Source organism: Merops nubicus, unplaced genomic scaffold, assembly GCF_000691845.1.
Source record: "Merops nubicus isolate BGI_N331 unplaced genomic scaffold, ASM69184v1 Scaffold46802, whole genome shotgun sequence".
Classification (NCBI taxonomy): domain Eukaryota; kingdom Metazoa; phylum Chordata; class Aves; order Coraciiformes; family Meropidae; genus Merops; species Merops nubicus.
In genome coordinates this window covers 46-25,688 of record NW_008592465.1, presented here as the reverse complement: position 1 = coordinate 25,688, position 25,643 = coordinate 46, and the positions used below count along the sequence as shown (strand labels likewise).

At 37.8% G+C, this 25,643-nt stretch overlaps 1 protein-coding gene across 1 annotated transcript; it reads left to right on the top strand.

Moving 5' to 3' along the window:
- Positions 1-559: 559 nt before the first annotated feature.
- Positions 560-25,066, top strand: HOOK3 (hook microtubule-tethering protein 3; the record flags this gene model as incomplete). The annotated part of the gene is made up of 10 exons (XM_008935141.1): positions 560-692; positions 2,821-2,888; positions 10,971-11,033; positions 12,464-12,547; positions 13,867-14,030; positions 16,155-16,295; positions 17,830-18,031; positions 21,356-21,466; positions 24,330-24,417; positions 24,997-25,066. Coding segments are annotated over 10 exons (1,124 nt in total), but the record flags the coding sequence as incomplete, so codon positions are not given.
- Positions 25,067-25,643: the final 577 nt, after the last annotated feature.

The following is a 25,643-nucleotide window of genomic DNA, read 5'->3' as shown; positions in this document are numbered from 1 at the left end:
AAACTGTGAGGTTGAGTGACTGGGTTTTTTTACTGTCTTATATTTGTCATCCATCACTGCTAGACACATGTATTGTATAAGTGAAAGCTGTTTTCTGGTGGAAAGAGATGTGAGATGTGTATGATGTTTTATGCTACACAAAGTGGTTTTAGATGTTATTTTTTTGGATGGAATGCTTTAAAATTTTTGATGATTCATGTGCTATTGATCACCCTCATTACCCTTCTTATCTGAAGAAAAAATCTTGCATAGTTTCTAAAATAAATGTGTGGGTAAATAAAACTGTTTACTCTATTTATATTAAACGTGTCAAACAGTTTCTTTTTAGTTGAAGACTGACAAGTTTGTCTTCTTCACAAATATTAGTTGTGTCAAGCAGTGTGGTTTAATATTTGGATATTAGGTGCTACGCAATTAAGTTTGTTTCAAAGGTGGATTGAAAACTGCATTGAAGTACCAGTGAATTGCTCTTGTTGATTCTAAATCACCTTGGTGTTTTGAATTGTGCATGTAAGTATATGTGTAATGATAGAGACACGTGTGCTGGGTCTTTATGCAGATTCTGGGGCAGCACATTAACGACTTCATCCTTCCTGATGTTAACCTGATTGGAGAGCACGCTGATGCTGCAGAGCTTGGGAGAATGCTTCAGCTTATTTTGGGATGCGCTGTAAACTGTGAACAGAAGCAAGGTAATATGTTTTAGAAGCATGTTTTCTCCCAGGCAGTGAATGAAAATCCAGCTTGTTCTTTAACTGCTTAGGGGGAAAGTGATATTTCTCAGGTTGCTGTCGGAGACAAATTTTTTTTCTTTTTTTTTTTTCCCCAGTGACAACATTCTTTTGTCCTACACATAAAAAGTGTTATTTTGTTACAAGTTTCATTACTTCTGGAGTCTAAAACTGGGGAACTGGCTTTACTTCCAGCATACATATTTTCAGTTTTTGTTTGCTGCTCTGAAAAGGCACTTTACAAAGGGAAATTCTTGGCCCACCGTTTAAGCATTTGTGAGGCAGATCAGGCTAGTTAAGAATCAAAGTGTGATTGTTGTATTATTCTATGTGACTCTTAGGAATACATTCTGGTTAGCATCTTAACTACATGGCTGAGAGCCATCAGTATGGCTGGGATTGATCTGAAAATGGCAGGTGTGATCTGGGGTACTGTCGTTTCTAAGACTTCTAGGTGGGGCTGGCAAATAGGATAAAGTAGTGTCGGCAGCCGTGCCCTTCTGGGCAGCTGCTGAAGACTGAGCATGATACTTCAAGGGCATCCAAAATGTTGTCTGAGGCATCTGTTAGATGACTGAGTCCCACTCAGCAGTCACTGAAATAAACTTCTGCCTTTCTTGACTCCAGTGGCACCAACTGTCTATTTGACCTGCAGAGATAAAATAGAGACTTATCCATTTTTCCTGCAGGTGCCAGGGAGGGTATAGTGAACAATGGAGACACTTGTTGAAGTGTCTCAAATCTCATGCTTTAAGCTTGCCTTGGGTGCAGGATGTCTTATCGTTACCCAGTTACTTTAAAATTACACTTAATTCAAGCCAGGTTAAGGTAACAAAGCATCTGCAAACATTTGTTCTTCATACGTTAAACAAGAAGCATAGGAACATGTTTGTAAAATACACATTTGGTTAAATAAAACTGTTTACTTTATTTACATGAAAGTGTGAAACGTGTCTCTTCCTAATTTAGCTAATTTTGGTTTCCTTTCTGACAGAATGACAGACAGGGTTTCAGACCTTCCTCAAGCATTGTGCATCTTAGTTTCTATAGCTTGTTTCCTCTGTCCAGTTTTCTCATCTGGCTTAAATATCTTTTATTTCTCTTTCTGAAATTACATTTGTTCTTCCTTTAATCACAAGACAGTCTGACTATCAATCAAAACAGATAATTTTCTTCCATGAGTACATAACTGTTTTATTAGACTTGTCCTCTCTGTTTTATGTAATATTATTTTCCTTCCTTTTGGTGAATATTTGGCATCCTGAAGTGGGAAGTATATATTATTTGTGTGTTTCTCTTACTCTTTCAGCCTGGGCATTAAAAATGTACATTTGAAATACCAGTACAGTCTAGTTTTACATGCTTTGAGTGAGACTTGGTATGACCTAATTAGTCACTTTGAGGTGACTGATTCCTCGTGTCTTGCTCTTGGGAAAATCATTAAAAGAATACAGGTTGTGTGTAAAAGTGATCGTATCTGACTGGAAACCATATAATACTGGGCAAGTCACAAATTCTTTGACTTGTTTTAAACCTCACAATTTGTCCTCTTAACTGCTGTATCATCTGACAAGGTACCTGTTTTGTAGCTTTTGTCTACATATAGGTGAGGAATGAAAAAGTGGAGGTGACTTATTTGTTACATAGCATAAACAAAACCAGAAAGACATAACAGATATGAAAATACCTTGAAATGAAGATTCTGTAGGAAGGCAGGACATCATTATTGTTAAACTTAAGGAAAAGGACAATGCATGTGTGGATTGCATATTTGTATAGCCTGAATAGTTTGGGAATAAAGTGAGAGAGAGTATAAGTAGTTATTTCAGAAGTGTGAGATGTCAGAAGGAAAAACTGGAGGATAATCATGTACTTTTTTTCATGGTTGCACAGTTCCAGTAAGTTTGGGTTTATGCTTGAACAGATTTCTGATAAAGTCTTGTGTTTGTTGAGATGGACTTGACTGGTGATTATGCATTTTAGTTTTGTCTGGAACCTGGTTGTTTTGTAGGAAGGATACAGCTTCTGATACCATGTTCTGTGTAACTTGAGTTTCACTGATAACATCTCAGAATGCTTTTATTTTCAGAGTACATCCAGACGATAATGATGATGGAAGAATCGGTTCAACATGTTGTCATGACAGCCATCCAGGAGGTATGCTGGGATGCCCACAGTGTGTCAAAGTTCAGCCTTTCAATATTGTACAAAAGTATGCTTTTTGCCATTTTGGTAAAACTTAGTTGGAAGTAAGGAAAATAAGGGCCATACATTTTGCCACTTTACATTGAAAAAATCTTGATTTTTCTGGAGTAAACCAAATGACTAAAGCTTGCTTTATCACAATGAACTCTGGTTGAATGTCCCACTTTTCTTTAAATCTAGAAGATTGACACTTCTAGATGTTTTCGATACTGGGTTCCCTTTCCTTCACCTTTCCCACCCTGTGGTTCCTGAAGTGCACTAGACTGCTTTAATATGAGTAACCAAATAGTGTAGAATTTCTTCAAAATTTGCACCTTGAAATTGTAAAACTCCATGAACTGTTAATTTTAGTAGTTTTACTGGACAAGTGAAAAGAAAGAGAAGCTGCAGTTTTGTCAGCTGCAGTGTTATGAATAGGCTAATGAAGATATTTGTCCTAATACGTTTTTGCAAGTTAGTATGCTGAAGTGTATTTTCTAAAAGTGCCTTTCAGTAGTAAATTAAAACTTTAGTGAAAATTAAACCATAGCATTAGTGACTGCTATAGCCATGAAGTCACCTTGTGACTTTTTAGGATCCCAAAGTGCCTATCAGTCTTCATAGGTGGAGGTTAGGTCTGAGTAGACCAAGTGATGTCCGTGAGACTACAGGAACCCCATCCTGTCACCACTTTGACCAGTGCTGTACCCGTGCAGTTGTGCATCCCGTTGTCTGCGTGTGAACTGCTGTGTTTAACACTGCAAAGAGGACCTTTGAAATGAGTATTGACAGTGCCCTTATGCTAAATAATCTTCCAATCAGAGCTGCCAAGCACCAGGTTGCCTGAGTTTTGGGCTATTTTACTTTTTTTATTTTAACTGTTAATAGAATGTGTTGTTGGATTTATCTGATGTCCTCTTTTATCAAACCTAACTTTCAGCATTGCTTCATTCTGCACTGTATTAAAATGGAAAACCTTCTCCTATCCTCCCTTCTACTGCAAAAAATCTTTTGTTTGCTTTATGCAAAAAGACCTCCTTAATTTGGTAAAATAGCCAGATTTGAAGCAGCCCGCAGTTTTTAGTATTTGGTGATTAAGCATTGAAGTTATTCAGTGTTTGTGCCCTTTCTCAGAGATGGGGAGTAAAAGTGAGGAGAAATCACAGGATGAGAGTCTGTTCTTCTGGAACAGACTTTTGAAACTGAGTGAGTGAAAAACCTTACTACTCAGGTAGTGCTGCAGTTCTGGGTGATTTTAATGCTGTTCTCCAAGCTTAGAAATCCAAGGCATTATGAACCAAATGAGGAATATCCCAGATGCTTACTGAAGAGGTGAGAAAGTCTCTCAAACTTTGACACACTTCGAGAGTGGGACCTCCCTCTGTTGTTTTTCAAAGGTCTTGGGATTCTGGAGAGGCCTTAGTCAACTGGATGCTGGCAAAGGTTGTCCCAGTTTTCAAGATGGGAAAGAAGGAAGACCCTGGTAATTACAGGCCTGTCTGCCTCACTTCAGTGCCTGGTAAAATTATGGAGAAGGCTATTCTGGGAGTTACTGAAGAACACTTGACAGACAATGGTCTTGACAGTCATTGGTCATAGCCAGCATGGGTTCATGAGGCTAAAGTCCTGCTTTACTAACTTACTTTCATTTTATGACAGGGTCTTCCATCTAGCTGGGAAGCCAGTAGATGTTTTTTTTTAAATTATTTTAGCAAAACTTTTGATACTGTCTCTCACAGTTTCCTTTTAGACAAAAGGTCCAGCATACAGCTAGACAAGTCCATAATATGTTGTGGGTGAACAATTTACTGATGGGTCAGGCTCAGATTTCCAGTGCATGGGGCTACACCAGGCTGGTGGCCAGCCATCAGTGGGGCTCCCCAGGGGTCAGCTCTAGGGCTAGTACTCTTCAACGTTTTTATAAATGATCTGGACACAGGAACTGAAGGTACGTTGTTTTGCTGATTATATTGATGTAGGAGGAGCTGTGGGCTCCCTCAAGGTAGAGTGGCCTTACAGCGGGACCTGGATAGACTAAACAGCTGGGCAGTCACCCACCTTATGGAATTTGATGAGAGAAAATTCTGGAATCTGCACCTGAGAAGGGGTAGTCCTGGTATATTTTCAAACTGAGAGACAAGAGGCTGAAGAGCAGCCCCATGGAAAGATCTAGGGGATTGGGTTGATGGCAAGTTGAATATGAGTCAGCAGTGTGCTGTGAAAGCCAAATGGGCCAACCCCATGCTAGGGTGCATCAAGCTCAGCATAGCTAGCCAGCTGAGGAGGGTGTGTGTCTCACTCTGTACTGCACTGGTACAGCCCCACCTCAAGTACTGTGTGCAGTTTTGGGTGTGTCAATAGTTACTGTCCTTCTTATATTAAGAGCACATCCAGAGGATGGTAACCAAGATGGTGAAAGGTCTTGAGGCAAGACTTAGGAGCAACTAGCTAAGGTCCCTTGGTTTGTTCAGCTTGGAGAAGTCTAAGGGGTGACCTCATCTCTCTCCATCTTTCTCAGGGGGGGCAGCAGAGGGGAAGGTGCTGATCTCCTCCATCTGGTGACCACTGATAGGACAGGAGGAAATTGAATGAAGCTGCATCAGGGGAAGTTTAGGTTGAACATTAGGAAAAGGTTTGCCACTGAGAGGGTGGTCAGTCACTGGAACAGGGTCCCGAGCAAAGTGGTTGTGGCCTGTCAGAGTTCAAGGAGCATCTGGACAATGCTCAGTTACATGGTTTAGTTCTGGGTAGTCCTGTGCAGAGCAGAGAGTTGGATGATCTTTATGGCTCCCTTCCAACTTGAAGGTATTCTGTGGTTCTAGTGAGTGTATAGATCCAGAGAGTCTTTTCAGAGCTGCATCTGCGGTCTGTGTCTTTGGAGGGTTGAAACTTCACTGGCTTTAAGGTTTTTTCCTCTGTTGCTTGGACTCAGAGCAGTTCTCAGAATCCATTTGACTTGAACTAAGCCATGTGTAGGAGACACTAAAATGAAGTGCCTGGGAAGGCAGCTACATATGCGTATTTGAAAAGTTGGCCTGTCATCTAATGCAAACATTTCAAAGAGTTTGACATGCAGGTACTCTTTTTTCAAGATTAAGTACATATAAAGACCTCTCTGAGCTTTACTGAAGTGTCACGTAATTATTTTTTCTGTTTCAGTGAAGTACATGTAAATGTTTTTTGATACTCCTTTGTTTTTTACAAATCATGAGCAGATTTATTGAGGCACAGTAGAACAACCCTTGTTTTCTCTTTTTGCATGAAGAGGCTGATTTTCAAAGGGAAGAAGGAACTTCTGATATTAATTTTATTTGGTTATTTCAATTTTTTAAAAAACTTGTATCTCTTCAGCATTTCCTTCTTCATTTACTTAAATATTTTAAATGAAATATTAATAATAAAATATGCCTCATGCTCCATAAGGGTTTTATAAATTGCACAATGCTTTTTTGTCATTTTTACAATGGAGTCAAATTGATGTGTGTTGCCATCACCTAGGTTCTAATGTAGAGATGTGCATTCTAAATTGTGAGGAAGAGTAAGCATTATGTAGCTATGAAAAATACTGCAAAAATATTACAATATTAATAATGTGTTGTACATTCTGTAATATATACTCCTATATTCTGTTCTAATTATTACAATTTATTATTGGTTGCAATTAATGCATTACTATGTATAATAAAACGTTTTTAATTTCCTAGTTTTCAGAAATTTTTTTAGGAAAAAGATTTTCATTATAAGCAGAAGTCATTTTGGCCATGATGTATTTCTTTGTTTAGCTTTCATTGACATGCTTTGGAAATTCTGCAGCCAAGTTCATTGTTGAAAGTGGTAGCTTGGGAAATTGTTTGCCTCTGCTGTTTAGAACATCTCTAAACTAAATGACTTAATCTGTGCAGGTCAAATTGAGACTCAGATCTGACTCTTTAACAGCAAAGTGCTAGAGCTAGTGTGTGTAACAAAAGGTAATTCCTCTCTAGATTAATACAAACTCTGTTACTTCCACAACGCAGAAACTGTTTGTCTTTCGTTTCACCACCCTGCCCTGTATTTTGTCCTGACTTCTTAGAGGTTCATCTTGCATGAAGTTTTTTTTTTAGTAGCTAGGACAGAAAAATATTTTCTTGGGTCTGTCAGTAGCACTGAAGAAGAAAATCCAGCTGCATTAAAGGATACACAGTGTTGCACACAGCCATGGCTCTTGAAAAGCAAACAAACAAAAAGATACTGTAAAAAAGAAAACAGCCCTTCAGGATACAAAAGCTGATTTAGACATTGTTTTGTGGGCATTTAAATGAACTTATAAAATACTAGCAACTGCAGAAGAAGCATTTCAGGTAAAACAAATGTTTTGAAGTTTTTATATCATCAACCAAGGGGTGCACCTGGATTTGCAAAATCATGCAAATTGTGCAGGAAAGAAAAGCATTCATAATTCAGGTTATTCATGCATGCAGATTTTGTGATAGTTTTAGCCCTTCTCTAATCTTTATGTATCCATGGCAACACAACTTGTTCACATTTCACAAGTGAAGCGGTTAAAAAGAGAAGATTTTAATAATATAAAATTAGCAGACCTACAGGTATTTTGTAAGTCATTGTACCAAAGCTATGAGCATGAAAATGTATAGATGTAGAAGGACTAGCAGGGAATGACAACTGCTTCTCATAAAACCAGACAAAGAATTATCAAAGTTGTCACATTGTCCATGTTATTGTACCATTTAAAATCCAGAATGACCTCTTCACCACAGAATAAGCTCTTTTATGATGTTTTGATTATTAGAACAAATATATGTGCTACTTCATATCATCATCCTATATGAAAAAGAAACAAAAAAGAGGGAGGAAATAAATACAAGTTGCTTGCTTCTTCACTGTGGGAAGGTCTTAAGCACACTTCCTTCTACTGTAGAGGCCTAATGCAATTCCTTGATTTTTCAGGCAATTGTTTGGTTCTGCAGGAAATTGTTTTCCCTTTTTAGAATCAATTCACTTGTAAAATATGTGCAAATCATCATATATTAAAGGTACATGTGAAAATAAACGGTAATACTGTACTCAAGCAAAATGCTGAGTTTGGAGCTGAAAGTCAGTTCCAGTGCTGCAGAACTGTGAAGGCAGACCTTTACATATACCTGCAGTTTGCTCCTGGAGGAAAGAAAACTTGCAGCTGAGGAGGGAGAATGAAAAAACAACTTCCTTCTGCATCTTGCTGTTTTGAGTCAGGCAACTGAAATACACATGAGATACAGTTGATCACTCTAAACTTAGAAGTATTGGCATTGACCCATACTTCTCAAGACCATGTGTTCTAATATTATACTTGCAGGTTGCATGTGAAGCACTGAAATTTTTCTTGAGTTTTTCAGGAAATCCTACGACAGATTATTAGATGGGTGTAGTTGTACTGCACTAGCTGTGCTGTTTATGGTAAAGTGTTTGGTATTAAATGGGGTGAAAATGGGTAGAGGCAATCCAGAAGCAGAGCACAGTCAAGACGTTTGCTTACGTATACCATTGTCCTCTACAGTGTGTGGGGAGATATGCAGGGCAAAGGCCAAGGCACTCCTTCACCCTGCTGACTCCCTCTTCACCCTGCTTAACCTCAGTTTCTTGTTAATTGATGATCAGAAGTCGGATTCCTGTATTACTTGTGAGTGATCTGGCAATCTTGTCTGGTCATGCTTTTGGAGGCATCACAATCCCTTAGATTTCTTCTTTAGCGTCCTCACCTGTATCACAGACTGTAAGATTGCAAGATGTTTCTCGTTGTGTTGGGTCAGTCATGTGAACACATGTGGCTCTTGTCCCTGATAATATTCTTGATATTCCCCATGGAGTTAAATTCACAAATTGTGTCATGCTCACACTACACCCACACCTTGTATCATCACTGCCAAATTGTTCTCCAGTTCATGTCCATTTTTCTGGACATTTCTGCTAAGGGTTCTCAAGGATAGGAAATTTTGAAAGAGGTCACAAAACCCATTAAAAGAATAAAAGGATTATGTTATTAGCCTGTTTCCTCTACAGTAATCCACAGAAAGTGGCAACATTACCATGGGCCTCTTAGTGGGTTGTGCAGCCTCTTGTGTTCCTCCTGCTGTATGTCTTGGTCAGACCTATTGGGCTGGGTGTCTGAAGAGGAGATTGTGCTAGGGCCAGAAAGGAGTGCTTGGTGTAGGGAGCTACCGTTACAGACCCTCGCAGGCTGCAGCCTGGGGCCTGCCAGATGGAAAGTACTGGCTTAATGGGTAGAACTTCGTGTGTGAAGTGTGTTTGTGAAAAGTGGTGTGAGATACAGAACAGTAAGAAGAGTTCCCTGTTTGAGTAGTATGAATATCCTTGTTTAGTCATCTGGAAAAGCACTTAAACAGCAGCGTGTGAAACAGAGTAGTTAAAATGTATAAAAATCACAGAGCAGAGAGAGATTAGAAATTCTTCTTTTAGATGGCAAAATGATAATCAATTTAGAAATTTTAGTCCTAAATTAAATCCAAGTTTGTAATGCCACTATATATGTTAATGAAAAAGACATGTGACCTCATTTTTTTTTCCAGGGGCAGCTCTGAGGCTAGGGACTTTGTAATTACTGCTACAGAGAGTCTGAGCTTCATGGAATGCTTCGCTTTGGAGTGGTTTGTCATTGTAAAGAAGTAGACAAAACAGAAGGAATTCAGCTGTTAGCAACAAGCATTGTCAAGTTCTGAGGAGGACTGTTGAGGACAGATGAATTTAGGCATATGTTACGCATCTAAGTCCCAGTTAAGGAGATGGGGAAAGGGACAGAAACATAAGTGTATAAATACTTGGATGAAGTAAATGTCAAAGAGAGATTTTTCTCTTGCACGCTGGTATAAACAGAAAGGATAGAGAAGAAATGAAAGTTCTGTGCTGTGTATCTGAGGAAATTTGCCAGTGAAAAGTAATGTGAAACACTGATTTCAGGAAGGAATAAATTAAGTCCTGTCTCTGGAGACAGTAACCAGGCTGGATAGGAGGCCTTAGGAAAGAAACCTTGTCCTGATTGTTATTAGGATGGTGCCTTTTTGATTGTAATTCCCTTGAATCGTGCCATGTGGAGAACTTGCAAAACATTTCGTGTTTGAACAGGATGACGGAAACCATCATTATAGCTCTGAAATGCTGCCTTTCAAATGAGTAAAAGCATATTTTTTTATTTGGAAGACTGTTCTTTTTTGTGTCTTAAAACTTTCAGTAATTAATTTTATGTTAATATGTTTGCTGGAGGTTGGTGGGAGGAGGTTGGTGAGAGGAGGTCTTTGGGCTACAACTTTTGTTACATTTGATTTAGCATTTAAGTGCCTGTCTAGCTGAGCAGTGGGTTACTGAAAGAAAACTTACTTTCTTATCAGCTTTTTATTTTTTTGTCATTTTGGAGGGCTTATTGGTTTTTAAATTGTGGCTAAAAGTAACATTTTCTAGACTAAACCCACTACCAGCAGTTCTTGCAATAAAATAGCTTAGTATAGAAAGAAATGTAATGCTCGTTTCAGGGGTACTCTCTGTAGACTTTGTCTTTAAATTTGCAAATTACAGACGACTCTAGAGCAGGAAGTTTCATCATCTTTGTTTTGCATGATTAGCTGGGATAGGTATATACCCAACATAAATAAATTAATAGATGTGAACTTTCAGGTGATGAAAAAATGAAAACCACTGGCAGAAAAAAATCTAAGGCAGGTCTTGCATGGTGTGTTGGTTGAGCTACCATCATTCCAATGCCACTACAGTAAAATGTTTAGCACAGTGCATGATAGATTTTATCATAGATAAAGAATGTACATTTTCTGAAGAAAGACAATGTAAAATTTGTTTTTTATTGTGCTTTAACTATTATAAATTCTGAAGATTTCTCTCTGTAATTGTTTCCGAATGTCACATATATAAGAATGAAGTTTAAAACTTTCTAATGAAGTCAGAATGAAGCTCCCAAAAGATGAAATCAGCTTGGTATTTCATTGAAGCTTAGGTTTTGATTTAAAAGTAAATCCTTGCTTTTTCTAATCCAGTGTAATCTAATTGCAGTTGATGAGTAAAGAGTCTCCAGTCTCTCTTGGAAATGATGCTTACATTGACCTTGATCGGCAGGTATCTAAGACCAGATGTTTCTTTTCCTTAATTATAGCACAACAGTGGCCAGTCATTTTGCTTTATTAAGAAGTCTGTTTTTTTTTTTTTTTATCGTGAAACAGTTGTTTTGTGGGAATTTCCAATAAGGAGTAGAAAATTAATTCTAGTATTTCAGGCCCTTTTGCTTTATAAATTGAGTTTAACCATTTTGTGTATTTAACAGAGAAAAACTCAGTTTGGAAAACAAGTTTAGCTGAATGTCATAACAGCAAAACTGCAGCCCAGATACTGCAAATCTGTCAGTACTGAGAAAGAAGAATAAAAAAGTGTTGTATTTGAACAAAACATTTTTTGTCTGTTCCTACTTACCAACATCAGTTTAAAAAAAACCCCTCTAGATGTGGCTCAAAAGTCCTTAAAGCAGTGCTGGCAACTGTTGCAGTATATGAGAACTTTTCAAAAATTATTCGTTGGTTGATACATTTAAAGCATATGCAAAACCGTTGGTGTGGGTTATTTTACACTACTTTAACCTCTTGCTAACACTGATCTACTTCCTCTGTTTTTTTCTGGTTGAGAAGTAGGATAATACAGTGGTGTTCTCAGTGTTTGTCCATCACGTGCTCTCTGCAGAATTATGTAAATTCTGACAGATGGAATTTTTTTATGTCAACAGGCCCTTGAAAAATAAACTTGAAAAAACATGTGATGATGCTGTTTGAAAAAGCGTATCTAAAATTCCTCATATGTAATAAAATATATCTATATCTCTCTATATATGGTATGCATGCACCTGGTTTATCAGGCTAATTTTCATGTAGCTGTGCTTTTTGTTAACTGCATTCATATACAAACTTGCAAGATATTTATCTTTCAACATAAAGACTTTGAAGGGAAGTATCTATTTCCCACTGCTTACAAGATTCAGTACCCTTTTTGGGAAGGGTAGGCATCTCCCTTGCCACGTTACTTGTATTCCTGTGTGCAGTAAGAGTAGCTTCCAGTGACTAGAGAGATTTTACCCTAATTGTCCATTCCCTGTATTCCACCTTCCAGTCCTTTCTGTATTTGAAAAGTAGATTTAAAACTGAAATTATGCACTCTTTGCATCCGTAAAGAAAAGTGGCGTTGACAGTTATTTCAGTGTACAGAGTTGGCAAGTCCTTCAGACCCAAGTTCTTGGAGTTTTTGACTCAGTGCATAGTATAGATGTAATAATTCTAATGTACCTTTAAAGACCAAATATTACTTTCAGGTATGTTTACTTTTTACTGTCACACAAGCCAAAAAGTAATAATCTCTGCTTCTTTATAAGAGCAGAATTACTTCAGTTTTCAAAAAAATTAATACATTACCTAAATGTTAAAATAATTTTAGAGTCATGTAGTTCAAAATATTTTTAGACATTTCACAGTGATGAAAATATAAATGTTTGTGGTTTGTGGTAGCTGAAGAAAACTACAGAAGAATTAAATGAAGCACTCGCAGCAAAAGAAGAAATTGCCCAGAGATGTCATGAGTTAGACATGCAGGTAGGTTTGCTATATTGTACTTATGAATTTTGAAGTGGGAAAGAGATGCCTTAATTTTTAGGCAGGTGAAAACAAGAGTTATAGTGTGGAATCATAATTTCTAAAAGAGAAGTAAAAGTTGCACAGTAATTATTTTGCTTTACTTGTGATAGAAGAGTGAATTTCATTATTTCTTTCTTTTGATACAATATTGCCAGTGTTAAGGTGGTTCATACTAAAAAGGCTTTTTTTTTTCATTCGGGTAGGAAGGGGTTGAGCTCTATGGTTCAGCTCTGTCATTAGAGAACTAATAGAGGTTATGCTGCTGTGACAGTTTCAGTTAAAAGTTAAATCCCAACCAGAAGTTACTGTAGTCTATCAGCTGTGTATGGATTTAGACTAAGCCTTACTATAAATCAAGCATACCTCATCTGGAAGGCACGAGGAGTGTAAAATGGGAGCCCTGGAAGGTATACTCATTGCCAGCCTATTTTGTAGGTGTAATTCAGGCTTTTGCCAAGAAGTTCAGTAAGCTGATTAGCGTGTCATGGTTGATCTTGGTATATCTGATGATTCAAGCTTTTATTGAAACATTGCATTCTATTAAGATGTTGACATTCCCACTCTTCTGCTCCTCTCCTGTATATTAATTCTATGCTATTTAATAATACATGAACCCATGCTTCACCTGTTGAGTTGCAGCACTTAGGGTGCTTTGCACTACTGCCAGTTTCCACAAGTTTGCCAGAAGGTAAGTCATCTTTGGGACTGTGTTCCTATTTCAGGTCCATTTGCAATTGGTCACTGGATTGAAAAAAAACAAACAAAACACAGGAAAAAAAAAAAAAAAAACAAAACCAAAAAACCCCCAAAAAAACCCCACCAAACCATCTAGGGAAGGTACAACCTTCCTCTGGATATCCAGACCTGGATGTTCTGTCCAATTGATAGGCATAGTTGGTTTTGGAAACCAGTTTTAACAGCTTTACTGTGGAAGGCTGGTTTTAACTGTTTGTTGGGAAGTGATGTGGACTTGAGTATAATAAAGTTGTCTTCTGTGGTAACTAAGACTTCTTCTGTAGATGGTTGTGCGAAATACAGTTAAGAATAGTTATGTTTTCTGTGTGATAATCTGCTCCTAACATTGCAATATGTTGGTTACATCACATAGCAATTGAATACCTATTAATGTATTCCATGTGTACATGTGCAACGTTATTACTGAAGCCCTGTGTCTCCATTTATGGGTTGTGTAGATACTTTACTATACACATGAAAAAAAAATTGCTTTCCATAGCTAGTTAGCTCAGTTATTTCAGTTTATGCTTTTATTACAACAGGTTGCAGCACTCCAGGAGGAGAAGAGCAGCTTGCTTGCTGAGAATCAAATTTTGATGGAACGTTTAAATCAGTCTGATTCTATTGAAGATCCCAACAGCCCTGCAGGTCGTAGGCACTTCCAGCTGCAGACACAACTGGAACAACTCCAAGAAGAAACATTCAGGTAGAAAAGCTACGCTTGGTTAGATTGTTCGTAGCTGGCAACAGACATGACTTACATACTTCTGGTTCTGCTGGCAACTATGAATTACTATAATTGGTGGAATAATGAGAGTAGCAATGTTCTTACAGCAATGTACGTGTTACAATTTACTTCTTTGCAAGCTCCAGCATAAAAAAAGTGTATTTCTTAATACTGAAGTGCTGTGTACATGTCACTCTCTACTCTGTGAAGTTACTTTGAATTGTGTGCAGTCATTTCACCCATATTTTCCAAAATCAGTGAGAATGAAACATAGCATGCTTTCCTTTGTGTAAATTACTGTGATTTTTTTTTAAGGTGTAGGGATTCTGGCTAAAAGTTTGCTATGTGAAGTACTGCTGGTGGTATACAGAAAAATGTGTCCTACCCTGCGTTTGAAATAAAAATTGTTTCATAGCTGGAAGATGGAGATTATCATCAAGTGAGCTCTGGTTTTCATTTACATTTTCTCAACACGTGGAAATGCAGTTCGCCTTTAAATATTCTTCCTGCTCCTTTAGCCTCTTCCTTTCAGGGTGTGTTAAACTTACTCTGATGAAGAAAGCTAGTCCACTTCACCATTATCTCTTCATTCTTGTTGCTGTGTTTTCCCTATCCTTTGCAAGTGAAACTATGGCATTTTCTTTACACTGCCAGTTTTAGTTCTTTCTGTCCTCTTCTGGTTGCCCTTTTGTAATTCTTATGTCAACTCCGATGTAACTTTCCTTGTTTGCCTGTTCTGCTGTTTTTTTTTCAGTTCCTCTTGCTTGGACTCTTTGCTGCATGTTCAGACACAGTTCTCCCTTCAGTTCCTTGAAAACGTTCAATGTTTCACGGCAGTTAGAGCCTGGTTTTCTTCTTTCTGTACATCTACCATGTAGAGGAATCATCTAGTGATGTCTCTCCATCGCCCCCTTTTGTCTCTCCTTATTTATCTCCATGCTCTGAAATGATTCTTGAGTCTGTTACCAACTGCTGTTTGAGCAGATTTTCTCACCATATGCAATATCTGCACTGCCTGTTACTGTAGTTTCAGGTTATGAAGGTCTTTCTAAACCCTTTTCACCTGTGAGACCCATCTCCCAATCTCCTTTACCTCCTTCCCTTGCCATCATAGCGTGTGGCTTCTAACAGCAATTTGTGTGTTCCTTTTCCAGCATTTGCCCAGACAGGACATATGTACAACTTAATTGATGCCCATTGTGGTACAACAGTTTTTCTCCCCATCTTGCCTCTTTATGCCCTTTGACAGTTCCTGTCTATCATGATCTAAATCTGTTGTACGTGGTTTAGATGACCTACTGACTACCTCTTGTCTCCATTCTTTTCAGATTCTTGAATTAACGGATAGAATACTGTTGTGTGTATTTGGATATTTTTTTTCCCATGCCTGTACCTCCTTTTCTGGATTCTTTTTATTTCAGATCACAATAAGACTTTGTGTTCCAGATTGTGTCCTCTTCCATTCGTTCAAAATGATTTGACAAAGATTCTCTTGGTTATTGCCTTTGTTCACTGCCAGGTTAATGCAGCTTTGCCTGTGTATGCTGTATGTAACTAGTTCCCTCCAGAAACTTCAGTCTGAGTTCGTTACGTGATAACTATTTATTTAAATGTATGACTTGGTTCTTAAGAGGTACTGGGCAGGCACAGGTTTTTTGTAAGTGAGTAAATAAAGCCACCTTGGTGAGAGTTCTACAGCATTTAGAACATCTGACAATCAGGTAAATATTCTTTAAGGTATACAGGAGCTGAAAAAAAACCCTTAGGATAAAGATGTCTTGTTCAAACTCTGTATGCCCCAAGAAGAAAAAAGATAATTTCTCCTTGAGCTTTCATTGTGAAAAATAACTATGACAGGAAAAATTCAGGACTTGTCTTTCTGAGAACATGGAGTATCTTGTGATCTTCCAAACAGAAAGACTGATACCAGTTTTTGAGCATCAAAAAAGTCAATTTGCTTCTATTTTTGTGTATAATCACACTGGGCTGCTGTTCTTCTCTGCACCAGAAGGCTTTCGCATGTGTTTTCAGAGAGGATGGTGATGAGGAAGGGTAACTGGCTCAAGCTGAGAAACTGTTGTCTATTTTACTTTATTTCTACAGATTAGAAGCTGCCAAAGACGACTATCGAATACGCTGTGAGGAACTAGAGAAGGAAATTGCTGAACTGAGGCAACAAACGGAAGAGCTTACTACATTGGCAGAGGAGGCTCAGTCTTTGAAGGATGAGATTGACGTACTCAGGTAAACTCTGTTTCATTAACCCTTTTTAAATTATTAACTTTTAATCTATATAGTTCATGTACTTAGTATTGATTAGCTTTTGTTTAAGTAATTCTAATGTTAGATACAAACACTTTCTCAATGCCAAGGTTCTTTTTGATCCTCCACTGAAGTATACAGACCCCCACACAATTCTCCTTAAGTAAATTTGTTATTTTTTATGTACCTATTCAATAGCTATCAGTGAACTTGGCAATCCTACACCATCATATGGCCATACAAGTCACTCAGTGGTCTTTTGAGTACTCTCTACTCACCCTCATCATGATGTGGGCATCTGCTCTCATAGGGAGCTAGACCATTTCGTTTCCTGGGTTTGCATTATTTGGACTTCGGGTGGTGCTTTCGCTTCATCATATAATGCTAATATGGATAACATCCTTTACAGCTCTCTTTGCCACTGCATGTTAGCACCAAAGGTTGTCATGGTTTGATGATGCCAAGGGTTTACAGGGTGGGGCAGCCCTGTTTACTGTAGAACATAATCCTTCAGTAGGAGTGTCTTGCTGCCTTGGATTATTCAGAGCAGGTATCCACCGCCCACCTGTATCCCTCTTTCTAGCAAGTCTAGCAAGGCTTATTTTCATAGTCCCTTTCCTAAATCACTGGTGGCTTTCTACCAAAGATATTTGTCTTTACCTCCTCTGTCATTAATATCAGGAATGAGCCCATCAGGCAGCACAGTTCTGTGAGCTATCTGTGTGGGCAGCATGGGTTCCAAAGAGTAATTTCTTGGCCCCGGAGAGAGGCTCTGTCCTTCACTGGAGATTAAGGAGATTTGACTTGCATCAGTCTCCCATAAATTTACCATCCTTTCAGTGGGGGATTCTCCACATTTCATTGGAAATTGAGTCTGTAAATAGGTTGGTCCTAAAATGAAACTGGGGACAGTAATAGTAGGAGGGGTGTAGATGGGTGGTGGTGAGGTCTGTTGCTATCCTGGCAGTGCACCAGGTGGATTGGAAAAACTTTGAAGTGTTATGAATGTAGTCTGGTGTTTATTTTTTTTTTTTTAGAAGGGATCAGGCTCCAAAGCTGTTATAATACTTCTGTATCACCAAATATACGCTGCTCAGGAGATAGTTCTTTGTGACTTTATTCCTGGCTATCATTCAACAAATTGAAGGGCAGAAAATTTTGTTCTTCATACTTGTAAAATGCAGGACTGAGGATTGATTTAGAATTGAAAATAAATGGGTGGTACTGAAGCTATTATTTTGAAAGGTTTGAGGCAGAAAAGAGGACTGTAATAGGAAAAGTGATAGTGTCTAGAAGTAGCTCCATCAGCAGCTCTTTGAGTTGGCAAATAGTTACAGTAGGGAATCAGACAATTTAAAAGTGAAAACATTAGTGATGGGGGATGTGATTCCTTTCTTATTCTCCCTGTGATGTCTCAGAATGTCTTCTGCATTAACACAAAACACTGAGGAAGCTTCAGGACATTTCATTTTGGTAGCTTTTGGAGTACACATTTGACGCAAATCTGTCCCTCCAGGCATTCTTCTGATAAAGTAGCCAAGTTAGAAAGCCAGGTAGAGTCCTACAAAAAGAAATTGGAAGATCTGGGTGATTTGCGACGGCAAGTGAAACTCTTAGAAGAGAAGAATACAGTGTACATGCAAAATACTGTGAGCCTGGAAGAAGAACTAAGGAAGGCCAATGCAGCACGCATTCAACTGGAAACATACAAGAGACAGGTGAGAACAGCTCTTTATATTGTTCAACACTTTCTCTTCGGATGTGGCTAATGCCTCAAAGGAAAAAAGAAATTATGGACAAAAAGCTCCTTGTGTTTGGAAGGCTTCCGTGTTTTATAGGTGCTAACTTTGTCCTCCTTTCCTGCAATTCTTATCACCATTTCAAGTTTACAATAAGCAATGCTCTTTACTCCTAAAAAACCAACAGATGTTAAGGTATTTTATTTCTAAAATTATTCCTAATTCATATTAAGTATTTGGACTTGAATGACAGCTTCTTCTTTCAGAAAATAGTACCCATTTTTCACTTAAAAAATTCCAGCAGTGAGGACCACACCACAGCTGAGGTAAGTTATTCTTCTGATTAAATAACCTCTTTTTTTAAGGCTCTGATTTAGCTGGTACATCTGAATTTCTCCAGTTACGAAGAGAGGACACATCACCCCTGTTTATATGCATCTAGCAGGGTACAAAATGTTTCACCAGCACATTCTCTGCAGTGAAAGACATCTGTTTATCTGCCTGCTGATAAAGTGCCGTGTGATCCTGCTTCTGTAAAGGTGGAAGGTGTGCTTAATCTTCTCTCTGCTTGTACACAACATTGATGTGTTGTCATTCTGAGATTCCTGTTACGGGCCAGACAGAGTGTGGTTTATTGAAGTCGTAGTGCTTGCTCTGTGTTTCTGCCTGCCCATAAGCTTGAATGGTCATGGCACAGGAGTCCTATATATCAGCTTGCAACAGAACAAAAACACAGAAACAACCTTGCAAGCCCAGGAGAAATGTGTCCTTAAGACTTGATAGCTTATTCACTGCACCTGGTCATCTTAGTTATTAAGACAACTAGCTTCAGCCTCTGTGGTCTAATTGTAACTACACTACAAAGGATTCCACCAGAAAAAGAGTTGGACAAGAAAAATGCTGAGGTAACAGAAAGCAATAGCCTTTCACACATGAGTACTATCATGTTTACTGGCAACAAATATTTTGCTCCATTGAACAATTGAGCATGTGATACAGTTGTGTAACCTCAACATCTGCATCTGACTGTTCTTATTTCACCAATCATAAGACTTGTCAAAGGGCAGGTCCATCGTTTGTGCCGCAAAACCACTCCTTTATTCCCTGTCTGTTACGGGTAGGATTTCTTGTCTTAGATGCAGTTGATCTGTACAAAACTGTTCTACTGGCTGAGACTGGAATAAACCACAGGTGTCTTGTGACAGATAAGAGTTTTATTCATCTAGCTGCAGTGCCTTAGAAGGAACACAGTGTGTTTACCTTCAGTATCTGTAAGGCTGGGCTCCTTTTGGGACATGCCTGTGAATCATGACCTGTTGCAAAATTAATTTCTAGGAGTCCTAAATTGTGCTATAAGAGTTAAACCAGGTATAAGAATTCTGATGTTATGTTACTGCTGAGCACTAGTGTGCCCCTGTAGTGTCTTATCTGGTGCCTAAAGGATCCAACACTACTCATGATGATGCCATCCAAGGAGTTCTTTGGCTTAGAAGCTCTGTGCTGTGCAGATGAAAGTGCTTTGCTCAAACTCCTGTAGTGATCTGCAAGGAAATCACCTCTTCACCCCACCCAGCAGTTTCTGTGAGATGAGGTTAGTGGTGGTGTGTTGTGCTGGGAGATGTAATAACATTTATTTAAGACTTTTTGCTCATTCTTCTGAAAGAAAGCACAAACATTTTCTAAGAAACTTTCTATTGGAGCATGAAGAATTGAAATGTGAAGATTCCAGAATCGTTTTTTGTAATTTTAATTCAGCCCCTTTGTGCATGCACGCTCTGGTATAGTTTTAACAGTACGTCTTGCTTTTCTTTGCTGCAAGATTCCTGCTTTGCTCGTTCAACACATCATATAATGCTCAGTAAATGTGATAGCAGTTCTTCTTTTTATATATATATTCTGCATTACTGTGAAGTTGTGTATACAGTCCCAAGTCCAAATTCAAGACTATTTACTGCTGTGTGTTTCTACATACCATTACCATAGCATGAGTGATTACAAACATTAATGCATTCATTTCCATATGAGGTGAAAAGACACCTATTTTGGCAGTGGGGGTGCAATCACAGGTGAGGGCCTGCTTTTTTTTTATTTATGCTTGCAGTTATTCTGTTAGCCCCAGTGATGAATATCACATCTGAGAAACTATGTATTTACATAGATCTCATTTTGAGATACTTCTCTAAAATCTGATAATCCCAGAGATGGCAGATTGTGCTTTTTTTTTGCAGCCTTTAATTTAGGAGCAGCAAAGTCCTTCTCTAAAACGGAAGAATATGCAGTAATATTTAGTAGTATATAGGGCTAGTAGTTATTTTGCTATAGCTCTGCACATTGAAAATAAAAGGTAATTAGATCCACTAGCCTGTCTTTATGTAGGTATGGCTGCTGCTTTGCATCACAATTTAAGTAAATCACTTTTACTGTAATCTAAAAGCCATGAAAAACCTGTCTTATTAATTACTTCAGAAGGTGCTGTAAGTCTTTAGCTGAGTCTTCATTCAGCTTTTGTGTCTCCAGGTCAGTCTTTATTCAGCTTACTTGCTTCCATGCGCTCTGCTTTATAATCTTTGCTAATGTTCTGGGAATGAGCCTTTGCTAGTAAAGGTTGAGAGTTTTCAAAAGGCAAGACTTCAACGATTTGCCTCCTGTTCACTAATCATTTCTGCTCAGCTTTCAGATTTCTGATTATTTAATTTTAAAAGCCCTTACTGATCTGTAGCTGAAAATATATGTGGAACTTTGTTGGCCATGTTTCCTCCTGAAGTAAAGAAAACTATTTATGAGCCTGTGGCTGAATATTTATATTAGCATATTAAAGAGTATTTGGAGAATCTCATGTTTAGAAATGTTACCTGACTGCATAAACTGATGGTTGAATTACAAGTGAGGCTTGTGAAACAGAATTAACAAAAGGTGTAGATCATTTGCTTTCTTCAGAACTGTTTCTTTTTCCTAGTCTTCTCAGAATGCAGGAAGATTTTTCTACTTTTCCTGAGCTTTTAGATCCATAGAACTATATAGGTTTTTTTATTGTAAACCCTGCTTGTGCTTAAATTCTTGGGTTTAGATGTACGGAAAATGTTTCTCAGTTTTTACTTCTTTTGCTTGTGAGAAGACCTAATATTTGAATGCTGTTGCCTTTCATGAAATAGAACAACTGATGAAAGCAGCTTTTAGTAAGTATAGGTGACTATATCACTTGTTTACAGCAACTCATGGTGCATGGTTACTGGCTACTGTGTCTTGTGTATTTTGTTTTAATATTGGTATTTGCAGACAAATTATTGATTCTTGTTCTCACAGGCAGTTGAACTACAAAACAGGTTATCTGAAGAATCCAAGAAAGCTGATAAATTAGATTATGAATGCAAACGACTGAAAGAAAAAGTAGACAGCCTCCAAAAAGAAAAAGATGTAAGTGCCAAGGTGTTATTTTTTTGGTAGTAGCAATAGCAACTTTGTGTCCTTTATAACACAGAGATGTGGTAATTAGCCATTTACAGCTCGCTTTTTAAATTAGGAAGTCTTTTTTCACCTAAAATTTTCTAATGTTTGTGTACAAGATTCTTTTTAAATATAAGAACTGTATAGCATGGAATAAAGTGATGGTACAAAGACAAGCAACCCATTTGTGAGAGGAAAAGCATTCATATTTTGGGTCTGGAGTTGTTAACCATTTACCATGAGAAAGTTAATAAACACCCAGGGTAGTGGTACTACGTTCTGAAAAACTATCTAAAAGTAGGGTTTCTACAGTGTCATCCTATAACAAAACTAGTGTTGAAATTTTTCTAGAGCATTCTCTGAGGTACTAGCAGCATGCTTCTCTTCGTGGAGTCGCAACTCCTGTAGCAAGAAGCTTAGGAGGTCGTGTAGAGGGATGTGTTCTTTGTGGCCATCTCCCCTTCTATGACAGCTCCTTGTTTATCTATCTTGTACTCCCAACATGGAACACAAAGGATGGATACCAGTCTATTCCATTCCTCTCTGTCATTTGCTGGAAGTGATTAATTAATCTGCAATTAATTGCTCTGTACTCCCTTGCCAAGACCGATCCTTCAGACTTCTTTTGCACAGCATTGTTTCTCATCAGTTTATTTCAGCCTGTTTTTCAGGAATGTATACACAGGTGCCTCAATCTACATGAAACTAGGGGCAGCATTTTGAGTTAGCAATTTCTTAGGCTTGCTTCAAATATAAGTCCATCTACCCATCAGTCAGAATCTCTGTAGGCTTTTCCCTGTGCAGTTATATTTCCTGTCCAATTATTTCCAAAATGTACTTGAGTAGCATTTGAAGTTTTCAATTATTTTCTGTTCATAGGTCTTTGATTTTCATATTTTATGAAATTTACAGGCTATTGCAGATATTTGTCCTTGTTATCACTTCCATCTCTCAGTTCAGATTGGAATGCCCATAGTAACTGTATTTGTACTGTGCTTTGGCTTTCTTTCCTGCTCTTTATTTAAAGTTTGTTTTTCCAGTTTTGTTATGTTTGGTAATGGTAAGGTTGTGTCTTGTGGCTTACCCATTGCCTGGTGGACCATTTCATCTTGCACAAAGGATCTGAATTGCGGGCCACTGTCACAGAGTTTTCTGTTTTACCTCCTGGCAAAGAGCATTTTTGGAGGGAGGTGATGTTTGTAAACATGTTCTTTTGAATGGGTGTGCGCATGTGAGAAGTAGATTACAGCTGAAGTCTCTCAGCATCTTAAATAGTGATTGACTTCCTGTGTTACCTGCTCTTTCTGTTCCCTGTTGTCACATAGGTATCAGTAAGGTCGCCCACCACAGGTCACAAGCTACTTAGTGGTATCTTGTTAGTTGTATTTTGGAAACAGTTACTGAAACTTACTTTGTCCTTGTCTTGGTGTTCTGGCAAAGTGTGGTAGCATGTTTGATATCTGAGCTATATAGCTTAGAATTTTATCTCTGTGGTGTGTTGTATGATAGGTACTAAGATAATTTGGTGAGTTGACTTTGTCTGTACTGTACAAATGAAGCCCTAGAGCTTTTTGTGTTTGTTAAAATATTCTGGCATTTGATTAATCAATGTGGTGTTTTCTGGCTGATGGTAGCAAACTGGAGAATCCTTGCTTTCGGCAGCTTGGTTTGAGCACTCCTCTGTGTGGCTCTTCTTCTGTAGTATTTATGGTAAAAACAGATTTTAATTTTTTTTCCACCTGTGAGTTTTATGAAATTACTTTCATTGTGAACAGAATATATACTCCATTCAGATTGTTCTGACAGTTGTACCAGAGTTCACCTTGCAGGATTCAGAAATACAGAAGAAGCCTCTGTCACACTTCACCAAAATTTTCTTTGCTAAGATGATTCCAAGTCCTGGATCCTTTTAGGCTGAAATATAAAATATATCTGAATCAAACATTTCATAGAATGAAATGTGAAGAGCTGTCAGTTGACACAACTCCATACCTATGTAAAGCCAAGGTCTGTTCTGGTCCTTTTAGTAATACTGGACATATCTGATTTTGGAACAAACTACAACTTGGGTCTTAACAGAGTCACAATTTTATCCTTTCATTTTTGAATCCTGGCAACCTTCTGGGCAAGAACTTTTGCCAAACTGGAAGAGTATTTGCCTGATGTTACTGAAGAGCCCGTCTGTCTAGATCCTACATGGTCTAGTCCTGTTCTTCAGTTCTCTTTGGACTAAGTATCAAGCAACCATCTTTCTTTCACTAAAATCCTAGTGAATTGCAAGGTCAGCTGACACAGGAGGAAAGAGATATGGAAATGCTGGTCACTTTCACTGTTGAAAGACAAACAAAATGAAGTTAATGCATTTTGTTTGCTATGTTCACTGTACACTCACCTGTTTTTATTTCACTCTTGGCTATTGGTTTCGTGAATAAAAACCTATGGTCTCTTAGTTCACTTCATTTTCCCTTGGAATCAGCACGGATGAGGGGAAAAGGAGGATGGATGAATGGTCCCAGTGGATGCTGTTTACTACCACAACTTTGTGACACTAATCTTGATTTTGTAAGCTTATACCCTAATATTCTTATCTCCACAAGTGTAATACAGAGCAGCAACAATTCTCAAAACAAAACCCCAGTGTTCATATGGAATATATAATATTTGTTTGTTCTGTTATGAAATAGACTGAGATCCCTTAATTTGAAAGTCATGTCTAGAGTTGCATTAAATTCTTTTTAAAGTGTTGAAGTCTGAGCCTTTTGGCAACTTTTGTACTGTTAAAGGTGGATTTGTAGCACCAAGACTGATATTCGTTCTCTTTCTAATTATTCAGAGATTAAGAACAGAAAGGGATTCTTTGAAAGAAACTATTGAAGAGCTTAGATGTGTACAAGCTCAGGAGGGTCAGCTCACCACTACAGGTAAAAGACAAATGAGGAGATTGAATACATCTTTTTTAAAGTTTATAGGACTTCTCTGGAGAGTATTGAATGCCCTTTTGTTTAGCACAGAATAAATTCAAGCTCCCCCAAGATCACCAATGAAAAGCTGCTTTGGCTATTCATAACTTTGTAAGCATTTGAAAACGTCAAACTTTATTTCAGTCAATCAGAAATTTTAGTTTCCTCCTCAGTGTTAGATTTTTATAAAGTTTATGATTTCTGTGTTGATTTAATTTTCTTGAGAGATATTTTCTCATGCGTGTATAATGTTTCATGTGCAGTAATTTATTTCTATGTGTAGTGTTGAACAGCTTTATAGTTAGATAACCTAATGAGCATAAAATACACAAGACTGATTCAGCAAAAAGTATGCAGGCAGAAAGAGTGATTATTCTCCAGATTAAATTGTAGTTCTCTGTTTTGCTGTAGTCTGACTTTGTGTCATTTTCCATTGCCTAGCATTAGTCTAAAAGTGTAAACTTCTAGAAGAATATTTACTTGTGGTCTTATGGTGGTTACTGGTATGCTTGCTAAATTTTTTTCCTTTTTCTAACCCAGGATTGATGCCCCTGGAAGGACAAGAGCCTTCAGACAGTTTAGCAGCAGAAATCATTACTCCAGAAATAAAGTGAGCTAATTTGTGCTTTGTTTTACTAACCTTTAAAATGTACCCATAGATAATTGGTTTTCAGTGTTAGAATGCTTCTACAATGAATATTTTTTTTCTCACCTTTTGTATTTCTGCACTATAGCAGCTATTACACTTAATATGAAACTCAGTTGATCTATCTTGAATTTGTATCATGCTCCAAAAAATAAGGGAAAACCAAAACTAAACACAAACAGAACCCAAAACCCCTTTATTTTGTGCCTCCTTTTTTTCTGCAGTTCATATAACTGCTTATATGTGCATTAACAGACAAAAATGTTTGTAAAAATAAGGTGGTGGTGTGCAAGTTAAAAATCACTAGAATTGTGGAAGGAATAGTATATTATAAATTTCGTTTTGTATCATGGTGAACATTTAGACTCTTATTAAAAGGAGCAGTAATGGCGAAGCTGAAAATCATTGTATTTTAAGATGTTGCAGTCTGTGTTTACCCTTGCCAGTATGCTAAGAGTTTTTGAGGCAGTCACATCTCAGAAGTCTGTTAGGTCCTCAGGAAATCTTTTTTTATCTCTAGCAATAATGATACAGTATTTAT